This window comes from Leiobunum rupestre, chromosome 3 (assembly GCF_980474605.1).
Source record: "Leiobunum rupestre chromosome 3, qqLeiRupe1.1.hap1, whole genome shotgun sequence".
In the NCBI taxonomy this organism is placed as follows: Eukaryota; Metazoa; Arthropoda; class Arachnida; order Opiliones; family Sclerosomatidae; genus Leiobunum; species Leiobunum rupestre.
In genome coordinates, this window is record NC_143386.1 from 33,445,848 (window position 1) to 33,462,938 (window position 17,091).

At 35.5% G+C, this 17,091-nt stretch overlaps 1 protein-coding gene and 1 long non-coding RNA gene across 3 annotated transcripts; one reads left to right on the top strand and one right to left on the bottom strand.

Annotated features, from left to right (window-relative positions):
• Nucleotides 1–752: 752 nt before the first annotated feature.
• On the top strand, nucleotides 753–8,486 carry LOC149951539 (uncharacterized). Of its 2 annotated transcripts, XR_016480022.1 has the most exons (3): nucleotides 753–895; nucleotides 2,203–2,312; nucleotides 7,920–8,486. It is a non-coding gene; the product is annotated as an uncharacterized LOC149951539 (long non-coding RNA). The 2 variants fall into 2 exon arrangements; XR_016480023.1 differs by lacking the exons at nucleotides 753–895; nucleotides 2,203–2,312 and adding an exon at nucleotides 3,258–3,575.
• Nucleotides 8,487–10,976: 2,490 nt separating this feature from the next.
• LOC149951540 (PITH domain-containing protein 1) lies at nucleotides 10,977–16,647 on the bottom strand. Its single transcript, XM_090170060.1, has 2 exons — nucleotides 16,562–16,647; nucleotides 10,977–11,710 (listed from the first exon to the last, which is right to left on the bottom strand). Exon 2 carries the CDS (start codon nucleotides 11,686–11,688, stop codon nucleotides 11,065–11,067), a length of 624 nt encoding a protein of 207 aa, XP_090026186.1. The 5' UTR covers nucleotides 11,689–11,710; nucleotides 16,562–16,647; the 3' UTR covers nucleotides 10,977–11,064.
• Between the last annotated feature and the right edge of the window lie 444 nt (nucleotides 16,648–17,091).

The following is a 17,091-nucleotide window of genomic DNA, read 5'->3' on the forward strand; positions in this document are numbered from 1 at the left end:
ATAATCATGCAATGAAAACCATTTTTTTACTTTGTTTAAAAGCGGGAAATTATCCGACAAGTTTACATCTCTAGTACAACCGATCCCAAACGTTGATTTTTTTTAATTTGACGCATTTTCTCTACATTAGTATGAGTAGACTAAATATTTGAGTATTAATTGGACAGCACTACCGACCCAGTTTACCCCACCAAAACCGTAGAAGTCGGACCGACTACTGTAAGCTACAGTGACGTAAACAAGCCAGTGGCAAAACTGGGGGGGCGGTATAGGTGGCCCGCACCGGGTGCCACCCATTTGGGGCCGTTTTGGGGGTGACACCCGACCGCGAAAAAAATAAAAACTTACACAACCTAGAGAAATTCGGAAAAACCTTTTTACAGTTTTGACTAGTAAGTAGCACACCATGATATCCACACCGGGTGCCACCCATGCTAGCTACGCCACTGAAACAAGGTGGTTTTTGCGAGTAGGTTTGAATTTATTAATTTTTACCCAATCTGACCCCGCCTTTGACGAATATTTGGATACGTTACTGGGTGACTACTGTTTAAATTCTGTCCTAAATCGGGACTCGCATCTTTATTATTACGTGGCTGTTATCCCATTAGCAAAGATTTATCGTATAAACAGCGTCTGATCTTTATATTCGCGAATAGTTGTTTAGTGTAAAGGTTTCCATTGTCCCGTACACCAATTTCTCTCGTTGTGTATTATCAAGGCTCGTCGTTGCATCCTTTCAGAAAGCATTATCCACGGTTGATACAGAGCGAGGGCTCATTGAATCTCGTCCTCCCGAGTAACAAGCTTCGTAATTGCTCTCGGGAAATTGCAACAACGACTGACTTCTACTTGTCCGCTAGCTGAACGACAGAGGCAAGCTCCAGCATAAGCCGTAAGCGAGACTTTGATCATTTACTTTGTTTTTAAGTTGCTTCGATGTTAAGACTATGGCATTCACCCTCTAGAAAGACCATTGTAGTTACTAGTAATAACTCTATAAAATGTCTACTTTACTGAGACACGTATTAAATGGACTTTTAATTTCGTATAAATAGACTGAAGTACTAACAAGGAGACGACCCGAGGTGTTACACACCGATTTCGGTCAAACTCGAGGGATTGGTAGAACTTCATGTAACTTGAAAAATCCTAAAGGGAATTTATTCAATGGGTAACGGTTTTGCCATGGCAACGAAAAAGGTTTTTGACAACAGCAAATGGAAGTGTTACCTATTTAAGCCATATCGGTTCATTTTCACCCATTTGGTTCAAATTGATCAAAATGTGATCAATTTTGATTTTTTTCGTCAATTTTTAAATTTTGTTTTATACTTTTGGTATTTTAAAATTTTTGAATTTTTTAAAATCTTTCACAGGGGGGACCCTTGGAATCGGTCCAAATCCCATGTTATTTTCAATGGGAAAATTTCCATTTTATGTTGTCAAAAACATTTTTCGTTGCCATGGTAAAACCGTTGCCCATTGAATAAATTCGCTTTAGGATTTTTCAAGTTACATGAGTTTGAACAAAATCGGTGTGTAACACCTCGGGTCGTCTTCTTGTAAGTTGTTTTTGTCTGGTTATTGGCGAATAAATACAGGTAAAAACGTGTTTTTGATCAGAACTTTTCAAATAAGTAGCTTCTGAAACGAAGCGAATGTTCTTAAGAGTCGATTTTAGGTTGCGATTCAATGATTTGTCATTATGTCGCGTAACAAAGCGTTAGTTTTCGGTATGTAAGCATTTATAATTTTCAATGGGCCTTGGCTCAAGCAAAATTAGTCTCACGATCTTGAATTATAAGTTACACACGGCGTTAATTTAGTTTGCGACGCATGTGTGAACTTCATAATCAGATCGACAATAGTTTATAGGTGCCAACGAGGTTTAGTGGGCCAAATCAAAGGCCTTCCTTACCCGGTATCAGGGTTCTTACCTAAGATTGTAGTTTTTCGAAATGATACTCTTTTAAAAGCTCGCGAGTCACGTGACGGAAGGGACGAGCTACATTAAATTCGATCCGAATTTTTCAAACGATTATACATGTGGCTATTTAAATCTGTCGCGACCGGGTTTAATAGGAGGGCCTTTTTAAAAGCACTTCCAAGTTTACGAAATGTCGGCAAAGAAAGATTCTAACGTCCAGTGTTCAACCGAAACAAAACTATTCTTTTTTCACAGAATTATTATCATTTCAGGATAAGCGACTTTTCCGAATCAATCAATTAAAAACTCAACCTTGAAAAATCTCCAGATCCTAAGAAACTAGGCATCGTCAGTAACAATCATGGAAAATGATGATGAAATGGTAAGTTCGTAATTTTGACCATTAAACAATCAAAATTTAACAACCTCTTTATAGCAGTAGCCAAGGGTGATTTTTGTGTCAGCAGCCCCCTGATTTTACATTTCCAACCCCTTCACGACCCCTAACAAATTTTACATAGTTATCCCACGTGACGAATATTTGCCTACGTCACTGCTGTCGAAAAAGTGACCGAAGTTAGCAGTTTTGAAAACCTGAAAAAACATCTACGAATAAAAATAAGAATTATAGAATAGAAGTAACTTATATTTCCATTTTTTGTACAATTTATTTTATAGAAACGTCTATTAACATTCCAAATCGTCTGCGATTTATACGACTAAAATTAATAAGTTGATATCTAAATGTGATATTTATTCTAATTTTAACAATAACGGGTAATATAAATTTTTTTGAATATTATGAAAAATCTATATATCGAAAAAGTTAGAAATACCAGGTAAACGTTAGAAATATCACCAAGATAGAAATACCGCGAAAACATTAGAAATATCACCAAGATAGAAATATTACGAAGTTTAAAATTTAGAAATATCACAAAATTACAAATCTCACAAAAATATAAATATCACAAATTATAAATATCACAAAAAATATAAATATCACAAAATTATAAATATCACAAAATTATAAATATCACAAAATTAAAAATATCACAAAATTAAAAATATCACAGAATATATAAATATCACAAAATATATAAATATCACAAAATTATTAAAATCACAAAATTATAAATATCACAAAATTATAATTATCACAAACAAAATTTAAATATATCACTACAAATCAAGATTTTCAAATATCAAGACAAATCACGATTATCAAATATCAAGACAAATCACGATTATAAATATCACGAACAATCAACATTGCTCAGGAAAATGAAATATTAATCAATATTTACATACGTATCTAGAAAAACGAATCAAAATTAAAATTAATCTTCACTGATAACACAGCGGCGATAAAGTGTTAATTTGAAAGGCGGACAAGGCGTCGCATGAGGCTCTCATTGAATCTAGCATTTCCTTCAGTCCCCTCAACGTGTATTTTATTAACAAGGTGCAATGACATTCCCGCTCCGAGTTGGCCCCCATCCAGCGCCCAATTTATTTCGAAAAAACCTCGTTTACGCGTGTGTCTTAAAAATAACTTTCCCTTAAAACGTTTCGCTTTAAACGATTCTGGTCGAAGATTTCCAAAGCCTGTTCCGGTTAAGAAAGATTTAACCCATTCGCAATGGTAAGATTTACAAAATATTTTCCGTTTAATTCTATTAAATACGCGGAGTTAAATCCTTTAAATACAGAGTTAAAATGATTAATGATTAGTTTAGATTTAGGGCAGATCATTTGTTGTACTAAAGACGATTAGATTATAATGTTTTAACGGATTGCGTACAAAATAAGACGAAGCTATTAAATTTAACGTTGTACGCAGGATGGGATGGAGCTGCGTGAGTTGGTAGTGGGCCAGGCCGAGGAGGAGTCGTGTTAGAAAAATCAAAAGTAATTTTTGACAAATGACAGACTCTATTATATAAAGGGATTAATGCGTTTCAAAATGGTTTTTTTTGGCACGTGTGGCGGTTTTCGTTCATTCAACGTCATTGTAGCAGAGAAATTGCCTGTTTATGTGACAATACGCCCCCATTAGAGATGCGCGAAATTCTCCACCCAGTTTGAAGAATGTAATTTCGGCTCTGTAACGCTTGCGTTACGTATGATACTTTGAAGGCAGTAACGAAATTATACTCAATTTTTACCTCCCCTAGGAGGGGTTTTACAATCACCGTGTCTGTCTGTGGGTCTGTCTGTCGACGCATTTTCGGGGCAAAGTGTAATCACTGCGTTCGCAGTTTCTTGGAATTAGGGAAAAGCTTTTTACAAAAGAGCCCTCTTTTTGTCATAGGTGTAGTATAAATGTTTTACAATTTGCATTAGTATCGGGTGGGATTCGAACCCGAGCCCTCCTGTACTACAGGTGAACGTTCTACCACAGAACACTAAGTCTTACTAGTTTCTTTTATTGCGAATTTTCAATGAGATGATTTTTTATTTATAGATTTTACATAAAATTTAATTGCATTGGTTTTAGGGAACCAATGACATATTGAACTAATTGCTAAATCGTTATTTTAATCATGATACTGAGCTGATTTATTTTTTTCTGGGGCGGTTATTATTATAAACCTGAAAATCACCTCAGGCATGAAATATATCAAACGTAAAAAACTATACCTCCTATTGATATTTACTTATTTATAAACCTAATTTTAAAAGTGAGTAAATTAACAATCGTGATCGAGCTTGCGATTTTACACATTTCAAAAAAGATATTACAAAAAAATGAACATAAAATTTTGCCATTTAAAGTTGTTATGTGCTATATCAAGAACGAGTTTCCGTTTGTCGAAATAATTATATATGATTAAGTGCAGAGTGACGTACAATTGACGTTATATCCGAAAAGCGCCTCTATCAACAACAATTCGCAATTTAAAAACAAAGTAGCACGAGCTTATCGTAAGCCCCGGCAAGTATCCCTGCAAGTGCAACCCGTCCGCTTAACAGAAAGATTTTAACTAATCTTAAAATCAACTTGAAAATTCTGCAATCTGGGAGAAAATCAGTTCAAAAATATCGAAAACTTTCGGAAAGTGTCGGACCCCTTGAAGCATTCACGGTGACGACGAGGCAAAGAGCACGCATTAGCCCTAACCACTTAATCTGGGTATATAAGAAAGTGTGTGCTAAGTCTAGGAATTTTTTGGAGATCGATTTATATTTCTAGCCATATCGAATATATAAAACGTGGAATAGTTTGTTCAAATACTTTTAGATATGAACACAAGGCCAGTTAACTGATCAAATACCAAATTGTATATCGAATGACAAATAATTTAACGAATTTGCCTGAGAAAATGGAATGGCAATACATGATTCCAATAATGGCTATTGCAGCGTCACTATATCGAGGTAGATTTTTTAAGAGGAAAACATTTAGGAATTTCCATCGCTCTCTCTTTTGATGGCCTGTGAATCAAGAAAAAAAACCCAACGGGTTATTCGAATAAGTTTCGCCAACTATTTGAAATACCAAATATTTCCTACCCCCGATTTCGAATATTGGACTATTTTATCAGCAATTATTATTATTATTATTATTTGTAACCAAATATTTATCACACTATTTAAAGATAGATTTCAACGACTTTCAATTTTACGAATCAAATATTCGATTTGGCATTTGATTGAATTATTTGGTGTAACCAAATATTACGCACACTAGAGATAGATTTAAACGACTTTTCGATTTGGTATTCGATCGAATTATTTGGTGTAACCAAATATTTTGCACACTAAAGATAGATTTCAACGACTTTTCAATTTTACGAATCGAATATTCAATTAAATTGTATTCGATCAAATTATTTGGTGTAACCAAATATTACGCACACTAGAGATAGATTTAAACGACTATTTGATTTGGTATTCGATCGAATTATTTGGTATAACAAATTTTTCACACTAAATATATATAAACGTAATTATAACTTATGGCGTAAGCCTAAACGAATTATTGGCATTATATACATTGGATAAGATCGGAAAAGAGATGGCCTAATAAAAATTGCATTAGCAGCGGTTGAGACTGTCTGATTCAGTTTGAAAATAGGCCACGATTATTATTATCTCAAGCGTCATAAAGCCATAAAACTCGATCTTTTGGGGAAAGAGAAATACAGATATAAACATTCGGGTCACATCGCGTCTAGCTCTCGCAGCCCGCCTGCCATGAATACTTCACATTGTTATTAAGAATCCGGTATCGTCCAGCTCTTCAACTGATAATAGGTTCGGTAAACCGGGCTACCATCCTATCGTTAAAGGGATTAAGCGAAATGGGTAGCTTAGTGCTGTCGCAACATATTTAGTACCGAGATAAATTCGATAGACCTAAAGATAGGATTTACTTTTATCGTCTTTGAGTTCTTCAAATGCTCAAAAAGAATATATCTGAAAAAAGACAGACAGGCAGTTCAAATTTTACCGAACTCGGCGCAAAACTTACCGCGTGGAATCTCGTTTTAATTAAAAGGCATTTTTTTTTGCAACATCTCGCTGATTGATACTTAAAGGTGGGTTGGACATTTTCTCCCGATCAAGTTATTTATTTCAGTATTTAGACTTTAGCGGACGAAGTGTGGTTGAAGTGGTATTTGTTGGGGAAATGTAGTTCTTGCCGTTGCTAGGGGTGCAGGAAAACGGGGGTGAGAGCTCCACCTAGCGGACGACGTGAGAAGTTCGTTAACTAATGGAATTTTGTCCGCTTTTACTTACGCTTTACTTACGACGTTAGTGCAGTAAAATTCAGCATCTAATTGAGCTTCTCGTGGTGGCCGCTATGAGAAAAAGCTGGAACGGCACGTTTTGGGACGATTTTGAAGTTGGGCTTTCCTTACACATCGCTTTTTGTTAAATATGGAAAACAAGTTGGCACAGTCCCGATATAAGTTTCACATCGAATGCGTTTTTTATTTGCTTCCGTTTGCCCAACTTAATGGTATAACAGATATCAAATTTCAAATTTTCTGAGTCCTTGATTGCCCAAATTGATCTTACGATCGCTAGGGGTTGATATTATCATGAATTTATTCATGATATTATCTATCGACCGACGTATAGTTATTTTTTTTTGCCCCAACTATTTCAATGATATTAAATTCCCAAATTTTGAACTGGAAAATTGGTGGCGAAATTTATCTTCGTAAATATTAAGAACACTTGTAAACTTGGCAACGCCACAGTTATGACGAAAATAAATGTGGGGAATCTATATGAGACAGTGACGTAAATAAAGTCGATTTTTGAAGCCCTTTCTTAACCAATATCTTATGGGGGCCCTTATTTTCGGGGCCCCTTCCCGCCGCAGGCCATACAGTGCCGTTATTTACGCGACTCGGTTAAAGTTAAGATTACATTAGTTTAATTTTTTTTAAATTGTACGCTAAAAGAGACTGGATACTTCATGACTAATTTTTTTAATTAAAAGATATTTATATACATAATTATGTATTAAACTATGGCTTGAAAGCTCGCCTTATGTAAATATATTTTTATTAAAACAATTTAATCATGAAGTATCCTGTCTCTTTTAGTATAAAATTTAAAAAAATGACTTATATAGCTATGATTCTTAAATTTTTTTAAAATAAATGATTAAATTAGGGTATCGTTTTTCTAATGCTTGGTAAATTAATTATTAATGTGAGAGGATTTTACGTGTAGTAAGTCTATAATATTGTTCCATAAGTTTGTCACTTTGGGGAATATTTTACTGAGAGATAGTAACGGAGTGACGTCATCACCAGAAGGAAATATCCCCCTTAGCGAGGCGCTGTCAAAGGCTGCGTGTGACGCGTTAGCAAGCAGTCTCAAAACGGCGACGAAGCCCGTAATGCAGTCTGTCTTGTGAATAGCTCTCTCAGTAACACTTTTGAATGTGAAGAATAGGAAGTGTCACACTTATGTAACAATATTATATATACACTTATACTTTAACTTATCTTTTGGGTCTTTCTAGATGAAAATGGACGAAGAAAAAGCTGGTCCCCCTCCTCGCATTCAGCAACACAAAATAAGGACACAGATGGCGCTGATCGGGGCCTTCCTCGGAGGGTTCGCCGGTTTCGGCGCCATTCTGATGCTGGCCCTGACGACAGGAGCGGACGCGAAAATGAATTTGGCCGACAAATACGGCATTCCCACGGGAACAATCGGAGCATGCATTCTGGGGGTTTCGTTGGCGTTAACAGTTTTCTCAGGAGTGATATTGTATCTTGACAGAAAAGGGAAGTGAGACTTCGGCTAGAAATAAATTAACTTTTTTGTACCTCGTCTCGCGTCGTCAAAACAATGACCAATGTGCCTTCGAAGTTTTGCTCAAAGAAAAAGTACACGATACTGTTTTACACCAATTTGTTTACATAAATACAAGTTTTCGTTTAAATTATTTTTTACTTATTATTTGGTTATATACAGATACGCTTGTAGACTGTCGGAAGGTTTAAACGTAAAGTTACCTCACCTTAAACCTTATTGGGTTATCATAAAATATATATGAAAATAAATGTTTCGTTTTCAAACTTTACGTATGACTTTTTCATTCAAATAACGTAAGATCGAAAGTATAAAATAAACATATTACGAAGGAAGTATCCATTGAGGCTGCGAAAATGAAAGTCTACCTAGAGGCAATTTTCAGGAGGAACGGGTTTGCAAGGATGTGTACAATGCCTCACGGCTAAAAATTACTCACTTGTACTACTAAATACAGGATAAATTCAATTGCAATTACATTTACAGGAAAATATAAGTTTAAGGTATGTTCAAAGTTAATTTGGTTGGTATCGTCCCTTTCGACCGAATAATTTCATTTTTCCAGCCCAATAATAATTGAAATATCCCATTCAATCTAATAATAGCCTTCCCATTCTACCGAATATTTTCAACCCCAAAGGTTAGGTTAGGTTGGGTTGGGTTTGGTTAGGTTAGTTTGGGTTTGTAGTTTCTAACATTGAGTTGGGAATATTAATCTAGAGGTCCAATCAAAACGTCGGATTTCAGTATTTCGCGAAACAAGTTTTTAAAAAATAAGAATACTGCCGTCTGCTCCCATATGACGAGAAAACTTTATCATTCTACCCGTGGCGCCGTCTATCTCTCAATTTTTCGTTCAAATAAGACGCGTTTTCCGGCAAATTTTTTTTCAAAAATAATGGATGGCGCCACGGGTCATATGATAACGTTTTCTCGTCATTTTAGAGGAGACGGCACATTCGTAATTTTCAAAAACTTGTTTCGCGGGGAGCCGATTTGATTGGATCTGTAGATTAAAGGGCAACGCAAGTGGTCATGCAAGGGGGGAACTATGTTTTCTTCAACAAGCCGTAAGTAGGTTTTCCAAGGATGATTTTATACAGCTCGAAAGCCTTATTCTCCTTGGTGTAGCCGCGTGGCGCAAATTCACTCTCATTCACGAATTTTTCGATTTTCTTCGCTGAGTTAGCTCGCAATCAACGAACCCAGGAATTTAGGCCTAGCTTAATTTATTTATTATGGAGAAAAGAACTGGGTTAGTTTCCGAGAGTTTAACTTTGACATTTTCGATTTAACAATGTTTTGGAATAAAATTATTTGTGAATTGAATATTTTTAATAATGGATGTTGAAACATTAGGCCTTGGACGCGGTAAATCTCTGCCGCTAGCCTCACATTGGATTAAGAAAATTCAACACCACACACACTCCTATATCCCGTCTCCCTTAACAATTTCCCTATCATTATACCCCGACAGAATATTTATCTTTTTTTTATTACATTTATTTTGTAAAGTTTAGGATCCGATTTGTCGCCTTGTCGGTAAGCACGGAGACTTCGCTTTCCTCGGCCATTTTCGCGACTAAAGAATGCATGGATTTTGCGTCAAAACCGCGAGAGGCGCATTTATACAAAATAAATTCGGCAAATATGGTTCTGCTTTTTTTACAGAGGGAAAGGCTATGGCAGATAGCGCATGCGCAGTCGTTCTTTTTATCTATAAGATAATTTACCCCCCTGCATGGTCACTTGCGTTGCCCTTTAATATTCCCAACTCAATGGTTTCTAATTGCCATCTATATCAAAACATGAAATTGCAAGGTGTAAAATACGAAAACTTCCCAAAAAATTTTATATAGGAATATTATAAAATATAGGAGGTGTGGTCACGCTGCTAACCTAATAACATTAAGTATGACAATTAGAAAAAATTATAACCGAACTATTTTCAGAGTTATTACTCAATTAAGGTTTAGTTCAACACTGAGCCTTCTAGTGTCTAAATATGTTCAAAACTCGTTGGTAGGGCCAAGTTGGAGCTGGGTAAGAGTGTCAGTGTCGAAAAACGGTTCAGTTAGAAAATTAGCATTAAAACCATAGGAACTGTCATAATGTGTCATACTTATTGTTAATTTGATACTTATGGCAAAACCCGGGCTAAAAATCATTTCAAGTTTTAAATCACCTATTATACTTTAATGTATTTATGAAAATGTCCAAAAGTAGGTTCACTAGCAATGTCAATATGCCTTTTTATAAAGTAACATTGACCTTCTGGTTTTGATATTGCTGCTGCGTCACGGGTGACGTATCGATGACGTTTGACTACGAAAAGCCCTGGACATAAGAGTAAATTCGACGAGGCACGCTGTTTTTAAGTATAAACTGAACTGAACTTCTACGTATTTCGTGACGAGTGAGCTACATAAAAACAAGTTCAGCAAGCGTACCTTATTTTATAGAAAGGCCTATTCAGAGCAAACTAAATTTCATTGTTTTAATAGTAATAAAATTTAATTAAAATTATTTTAAAATTTAGTTTAAATTACCGTTACACAGAAATTATTAATTAACGTTAACGAATCTATAATATTGAAAAACAATTAAAATCAACTCTGGCAAGAACTATATTTTATGAAATTGGTTTGAAGATATTTCGCCTCACACTATTTCGTTATGAAATATTTGGAACCCCAGAAGAGACCTGTTTCAATGAAATAAGACTAGCAGGAGAGGGAAATGGTCACTAGCTACCATCAGCTTCTGGTAATAGCTTTATTTAACAACCGAGAATAGTTAGAAATACAAAAATTTGCGTGGCTTAGAAACAATTAGAAAAATGAGAAAAATCACATGAGAGCGTGCGGCACTTTGTTGACCGCTTCCATTTTGTGGTCAGCGGGATTGGCGGCGGCTTCGTACGTGCAAATGGTCACTTCGTGCCTGACCGCCTCCGAGAACTCTCCCTTTAAACCGATGTAATACACTTTGGTCGTTTCGGCTCCGAAGTTTTTGGGGAAATGGAGTGACAAATGGTAGACGCCGGTAAATTTCACGACCTTAATGGGGTATTCCAAAGTGCCACTGTGGTCCGGGTACAACTCGAACTCCTGGTCCGCCTCGGCACCCGCGTCGTCGAAGGACATCCTGGGTCTGTTCTTGAAGATTCTCAGTTTGGAAGGATGGCTTTCGCCTTCACCGCCAATCACGATGACGCCTTTCAATTTGACGTTGCCGACGAAGGGGATGTTGAACAGCAGTTCCTCGTCCACGTCGCTTTCGACGTTCTTTTCCGTCTCGAGTCGGTTGTCCCAGGACTTGAACACTTCTCTTCCTGACCCGTCGACCGTTTCGTTAAGGCATTCCAGATTTAAAAAGTCTATCTTTTGGTATAAGCTGTACTGGACGCCCAATTCCGGGGAGTCGTCGTGGTCGTGGTCCTGGCACCCCGAGTGATGGTGGTGGTGAGGCATCGCCGATGACTCCGCTCACCAACTAAAGATAAGTAATGAATTTCACTCTGTTTTTGTTACATCGATAATAGGCCTTTCTATAAAGCTAGGAGCAACAAACACAGCACCCCACACAAGGAGAACACACACGTCAAAAGTCGTGGATTTTCTTGTGTACAATTTTCATTGGTTAGACGTCGGAAGGGGAAAATTCGGAAAATGTAAAACGTGCCGCGTAAAGGTTCGTCCAATGAAATTTGTACACAACACTGCCTTAGCGTGTTTAAAGGCTAGCTGCGTTTTCCTTGTGTTTGTTGCTCCTAGCTATAAAGTAATATTGTCCTTTTTGATTTGATGTTGCTGCTGCTTAAATGTAGGAGTAACAAACACAAGGAGAACGCAGTTAGCCTTTAAACACGCTAAGGCAGTGTTGTGTACAAATTTCATTGGACGAGCCTTTAAGCTGAACGTTTTACGGAAAGGGGGAAGACCATTTCCAAATTTTTACCCTTCCGACGGCAGCAGGCGCTAAAGCGTCTAACCAATGAAAACGGTACACCAGAAAATGGACGACTTTAGACGGGTTGCGTTCTCTGTTGTGTGGGGTGCTGTGTTTGTTGCTCCTAGCTTAAATAATGGATTGAAAAATTGTCAAAACGTATGGTTTTAAGGGCTTTTCGTAGTAAAACGTCATCGATACATAATATTGGCCTTCTTGTTTTGATGTTGCTGCTGCGTCATGGGTGGCGTATCGATGACGTTTTACATACGGGTATATTCGACGAGGCACTCTGTTTTTAAGTAAACACTTAAATGGAATATAACCTTAGCATTTTGGTGTGGATTCTGAAACACTAACGGTTGCAGTTCTGGCCGCTCTTGCCTTTGGCTTTGAAAATGTTTGGCGCCACAGTACAGGCAAATTTTAAAAATTGGAGGGGTCTTCCATAAAGATTTCTTGCAGGTTATAAAAGTTGATTTTAAGATTAGTAAAATCTTTCTGTGGAGCGTACGGGCTGCACTTATTTACTTATTTATTACGGTACGGGGGTATGTAAATCTTAAGTGCGTGCAGGTTATATTCCCTTTAACTGAACTTCTACGTATTTTGTGACGAATGAGTTACATAAAAACAAGTTCAGAAAAGCGCAGTTTAATTTATGGAAAGGGCTATTAGAGAATGGACAAATAAACTACTGGACCCGAATTTAGATCGCACACACAGTTGTTTCAAAACAGTACCGCTTGTAGCGCCATGGTGGGCTATATTGGAAATATTTCCACCCAAATATTAAAATGGTGAACGATATTATAAGCGAGGCGTAAAATTATCTTACGCGAGTGATTTGCATTTGAGTGGAAACGTTTAGCGATTATCTCGGTAGGAGCGCTGGCGGGCGATGTATTTTGAAGAATGGGTTTTTTTTTTTGCTTATGATTCGGGCTCATTAATTTATTGTTCAAGAATTATATGACGAAACGTTTTGGATGCGGGTACTTCGGCTACATTTATGCTATCAAATGATATTTTGCATCACAAGTTTATAATATACATCTTACGAGAAACAAGAAATACATAGTTGCCACGGTTTTTTTTTTCAGATTCAAATTCCCTGACTTATTTTAGGTCAAACTTTGCCACTTTTAACCTATATTTTAGTAAAGGTTTCCTTTCCCAAACCAAACAAAACTCCCTGACTTTTCTCTGATGTTTATACTAATTTTTGAAATTCCCTGGCAGTGAGAGCCATATTCAAACACTCCGACTTTTCCAGGAATTCCAGGTACTGTGGCAACTCTGAAATACAGGAAATTTTCACGCCTAACAAATGTGAAATGTAAAAATTACATGGAATCATATTTTCTTGTCCATGTATATTGCTGCGTGACGTACGCTGTTGCTCAACTCTATTTTAAGCCTTGCCAATTTTATGAAAAGGCACTGCTAAATATTACATTTAATCATCTTAATCACGATTTAATAATTTTAATAATGAATTAATCATATCAATCCTGATTTAATCATTTTAATCCCGAGTAAATCATTTTAATCCCGAGTAAATCATTTTAATCCCGAGTAAATCATTTTACTCCCGAGTAAATCATTTTAATCCCGAGTAAATCATTTTAATCCCGAGTAAATCATTTTAATCCCGAGTAAATCATTTTACTCCCGAGTAAATCATTTTAATCCCGAGTAAATCATTTTAATCCCGAGTAAATCATTTTAATCCCGAGTAAATCATTTTAATCCCGAGTAAATCATTTTACTCCCGAGTAAATCATTTTAATCCCGAGTAAATCATTTTAATCCCGAGTAAATCATTTTACTCCCGAGTAAATCATTTTAATCCCGAGTAAATCATTTTAATCCCGAGTAAATCATTTTAATCCCGAGTAAATCATTTTAATCCCGAGTAAATCATTTTACTCCCGAGTAAATCATTTTAATCCCGAGTAAATCATTTTAATCCCGAGTAAATCATTTTAATCCCGAGTAAATCATTTTAATCCCGAGTAAATCATTTTAATCCCGAGTAAATCATTTTAATCCCGAGTAAATCATTTTAATCCCGAGTAAATCATTTTACTCCCGAGTAAATCATTTTAATCCCGAGTAAATCATTTTAATCCCGAGTAAATCATTTTACTCCCGAGTAAATCATTTTAATCCCGAGTAAATCATTTTACTCCCGAGTAAATCATTTTAATCCCGAGTAAATCATTTTAATCCCGAGTAAATCATTTTAATCCCGAGTAAATCATTTTAATCCCGAGTAAATCATTTTACTCCCGAGTAAATCATTTTAATCCCGAGTAAATCATTTTAATCCCGAGTAAATCATTTTACTCCCGAGTAAATCATTTTAATCCCGAGTAAATCATTTTAATCCCGAGTAAATCATTTTAATCCCGAGTAAATCATTTTACTCCCGAGTAAATCATTTTAATCCCGAGTAAATCATTTTAATCCCGAGTAAATCATTTTAATCCCGAGTAAATCATTTTAATCCCGAGTAAATCATTTTACTCCCGAGTAAATCATTTTAATCCCGAGTAAATCATTTTAATCCCGAGTAAATCATTTTAATCCCGAGTAAATCATTTTACTCCCGAGTAAATCATTTTAATCCCGAGTAAATCATTTTAATCCCGAGTAAATCATTTTAATCCCGAGTAAATCATTTTAATCCCGAGTAAATCATTTTAATCCCGAGTAAATCATCTTAATTCCGAGTTAATCATTTTAATCCCGAGTTAATCATTTTAATCCCGAGTTTATCATTTTAATCCTGAGTTAATAATTTTAATCCCGAGTTAATAATTTTAATCCTGAGTTAATCATTTTAATCCTGAGGTAATCATTTTAATCATGAGGTAATAATTTTAATCCTGAGGTAATCATTTTAATCATGAGGTAATAATTTTAATCGTGATTTAATCATGTTAATCATGATTTAATCATGTTAATCATGATTTAATCATATTAATCACGATTTAATCATATTAATCACGATTAAATCATATTAATCACAATTTAATCATATTAATCACAATTTAATCATATTAATCATGATTTAATAATTTTAATTGTGATTTTATCTGAAAATAATCACAAGGGCCTGTTGCAAAAGCTCTATCCAAAGTGCTAGCCCATAGAATGTAACATGTGCGATTCTAGCAAAGCAGCCTTTCCAACAGGCCCTTAATCGTTTCAATCTCGATTTAATCGTCTTAACCTGGATTTAATCACATTTTTGAAATTTCCATGAAATATATCATTTCAATGTCAATTTAATCATTCAAATATCGCTTTAATTATTCAAATATCTATTTAACCACTTCAATTAAGATTTAATAATTCAAGTCTCGATCTAATCATGATATAGTTATTTAATCGGGATTAAGTCATTTATAAATACTAAAACCTTTAAAATCCATGGTAAAATAATATAAAATTCTTTACAAGAAGTCATTTAATTATGAACTGTACTAATAATCATATTGGACTATTTGCGACCGAAAACTATGGCTACGCCACCTTTGGTTCGCCATTGAACGTAGAGGTAGCGGCTAAAGCAGATGCTACTAGTTTTTTCTCATCTTCTTTATTCGTAAATTTGATTTTAAAAATAATGATACTTGCATTTAAATATAACTTTTGCATCGTTTGCAAAGTTTATTTAAGAAAAAACGTTCTTAAGACTATTTCATTTGTGTATAGCAGACGCTAGATGATCACAGGCTAAACCTCGGAGAAGCTATAGCGTCGATGCGCCACTTACACTCCTTTCGGTCGCGAATTACGTTTTGTAGCCCTTTCGAGTAGGTAAAATGGGCCGCCTCTTGCTCTTAGATAAAAAATGACCCCCGACTCAACACAGCCTAGGTTATCTTTTTTTCGGTTAAGGACCAAAGTCAAGTTCAACAGCTCAATTTTCCATTCCCCAACCCATGCATTTTGGAATTTTTTTGAATTCTATACAATTTCGACGAAATTGAGCAGGGCAGGAGATAGTGGTGCCATACATTTATTTTCTGTCTCACATATGGGTTTATTCCTAAATCTCCAGTCAAGTTTATCATTATATCTTCCCCGTTTTGCAGTCCTCTAAAAAATATCTTAACCAAATGTCAAGCCCTACTAAAAAAATTGTAATTACAAAAATTGTTTGTTTGTATTATGATCAGTTAATTTCCATTATTTCCCTCGGAAAACGGTTATTTATTATAGTAATTGAAGAACGATTAAACTCGGCGAATTATTGTCATGGTAAAAATTGTAATTTTAGACATTTCGACTTGAGGCTAATTTCAAATCATGAGTTACGGCTAAAATATTTACAAAGAGCCACTTATCGAAAAGATACATAAGAATACTTAGCCAATTTACCTTTAATTGGGGGAATGAGTAAAATTAAGTTGTACGTTCCGCGGTACCTAGTAAGTTAGTTGCAATATTTATTATTATTCGAATAAGAAAGAAAAGCAGAAGAATTATAGTTGTTACTTCTTGCTGTCTGCTAGGTAGAACTAAATAGGGCTAGAAATAAGGAAAAAATACCTGGCGCGCATATTTTGAAAAGGCCCAGAAAAAAATTAGGGGTAACAAAGGCGTATTTGTTTACATCCATTTCATATGTTTATGAATTTCAAGTGTTGAATACAAACGGGCATGCTATTCCTTAGTGTTGTGAAGTACCCCTTTTCCTCTAAAAAAAGGACCTCATTTTCAAGAGCTAGGTATCAATGACGTAAGACAATTTAGGTTCAAACTCTTAGCTAGCGAGATTCGGTAACCTCACCATTATATATTGCCTTTAAAGATAGCTATTAGGGTGGTACTTTTCACAATAAAAATCTAAGTTAAGTAACGAAAATTAGCGTTTTCCATTTGACTTTTCAGGATTCACTCTGAAATGA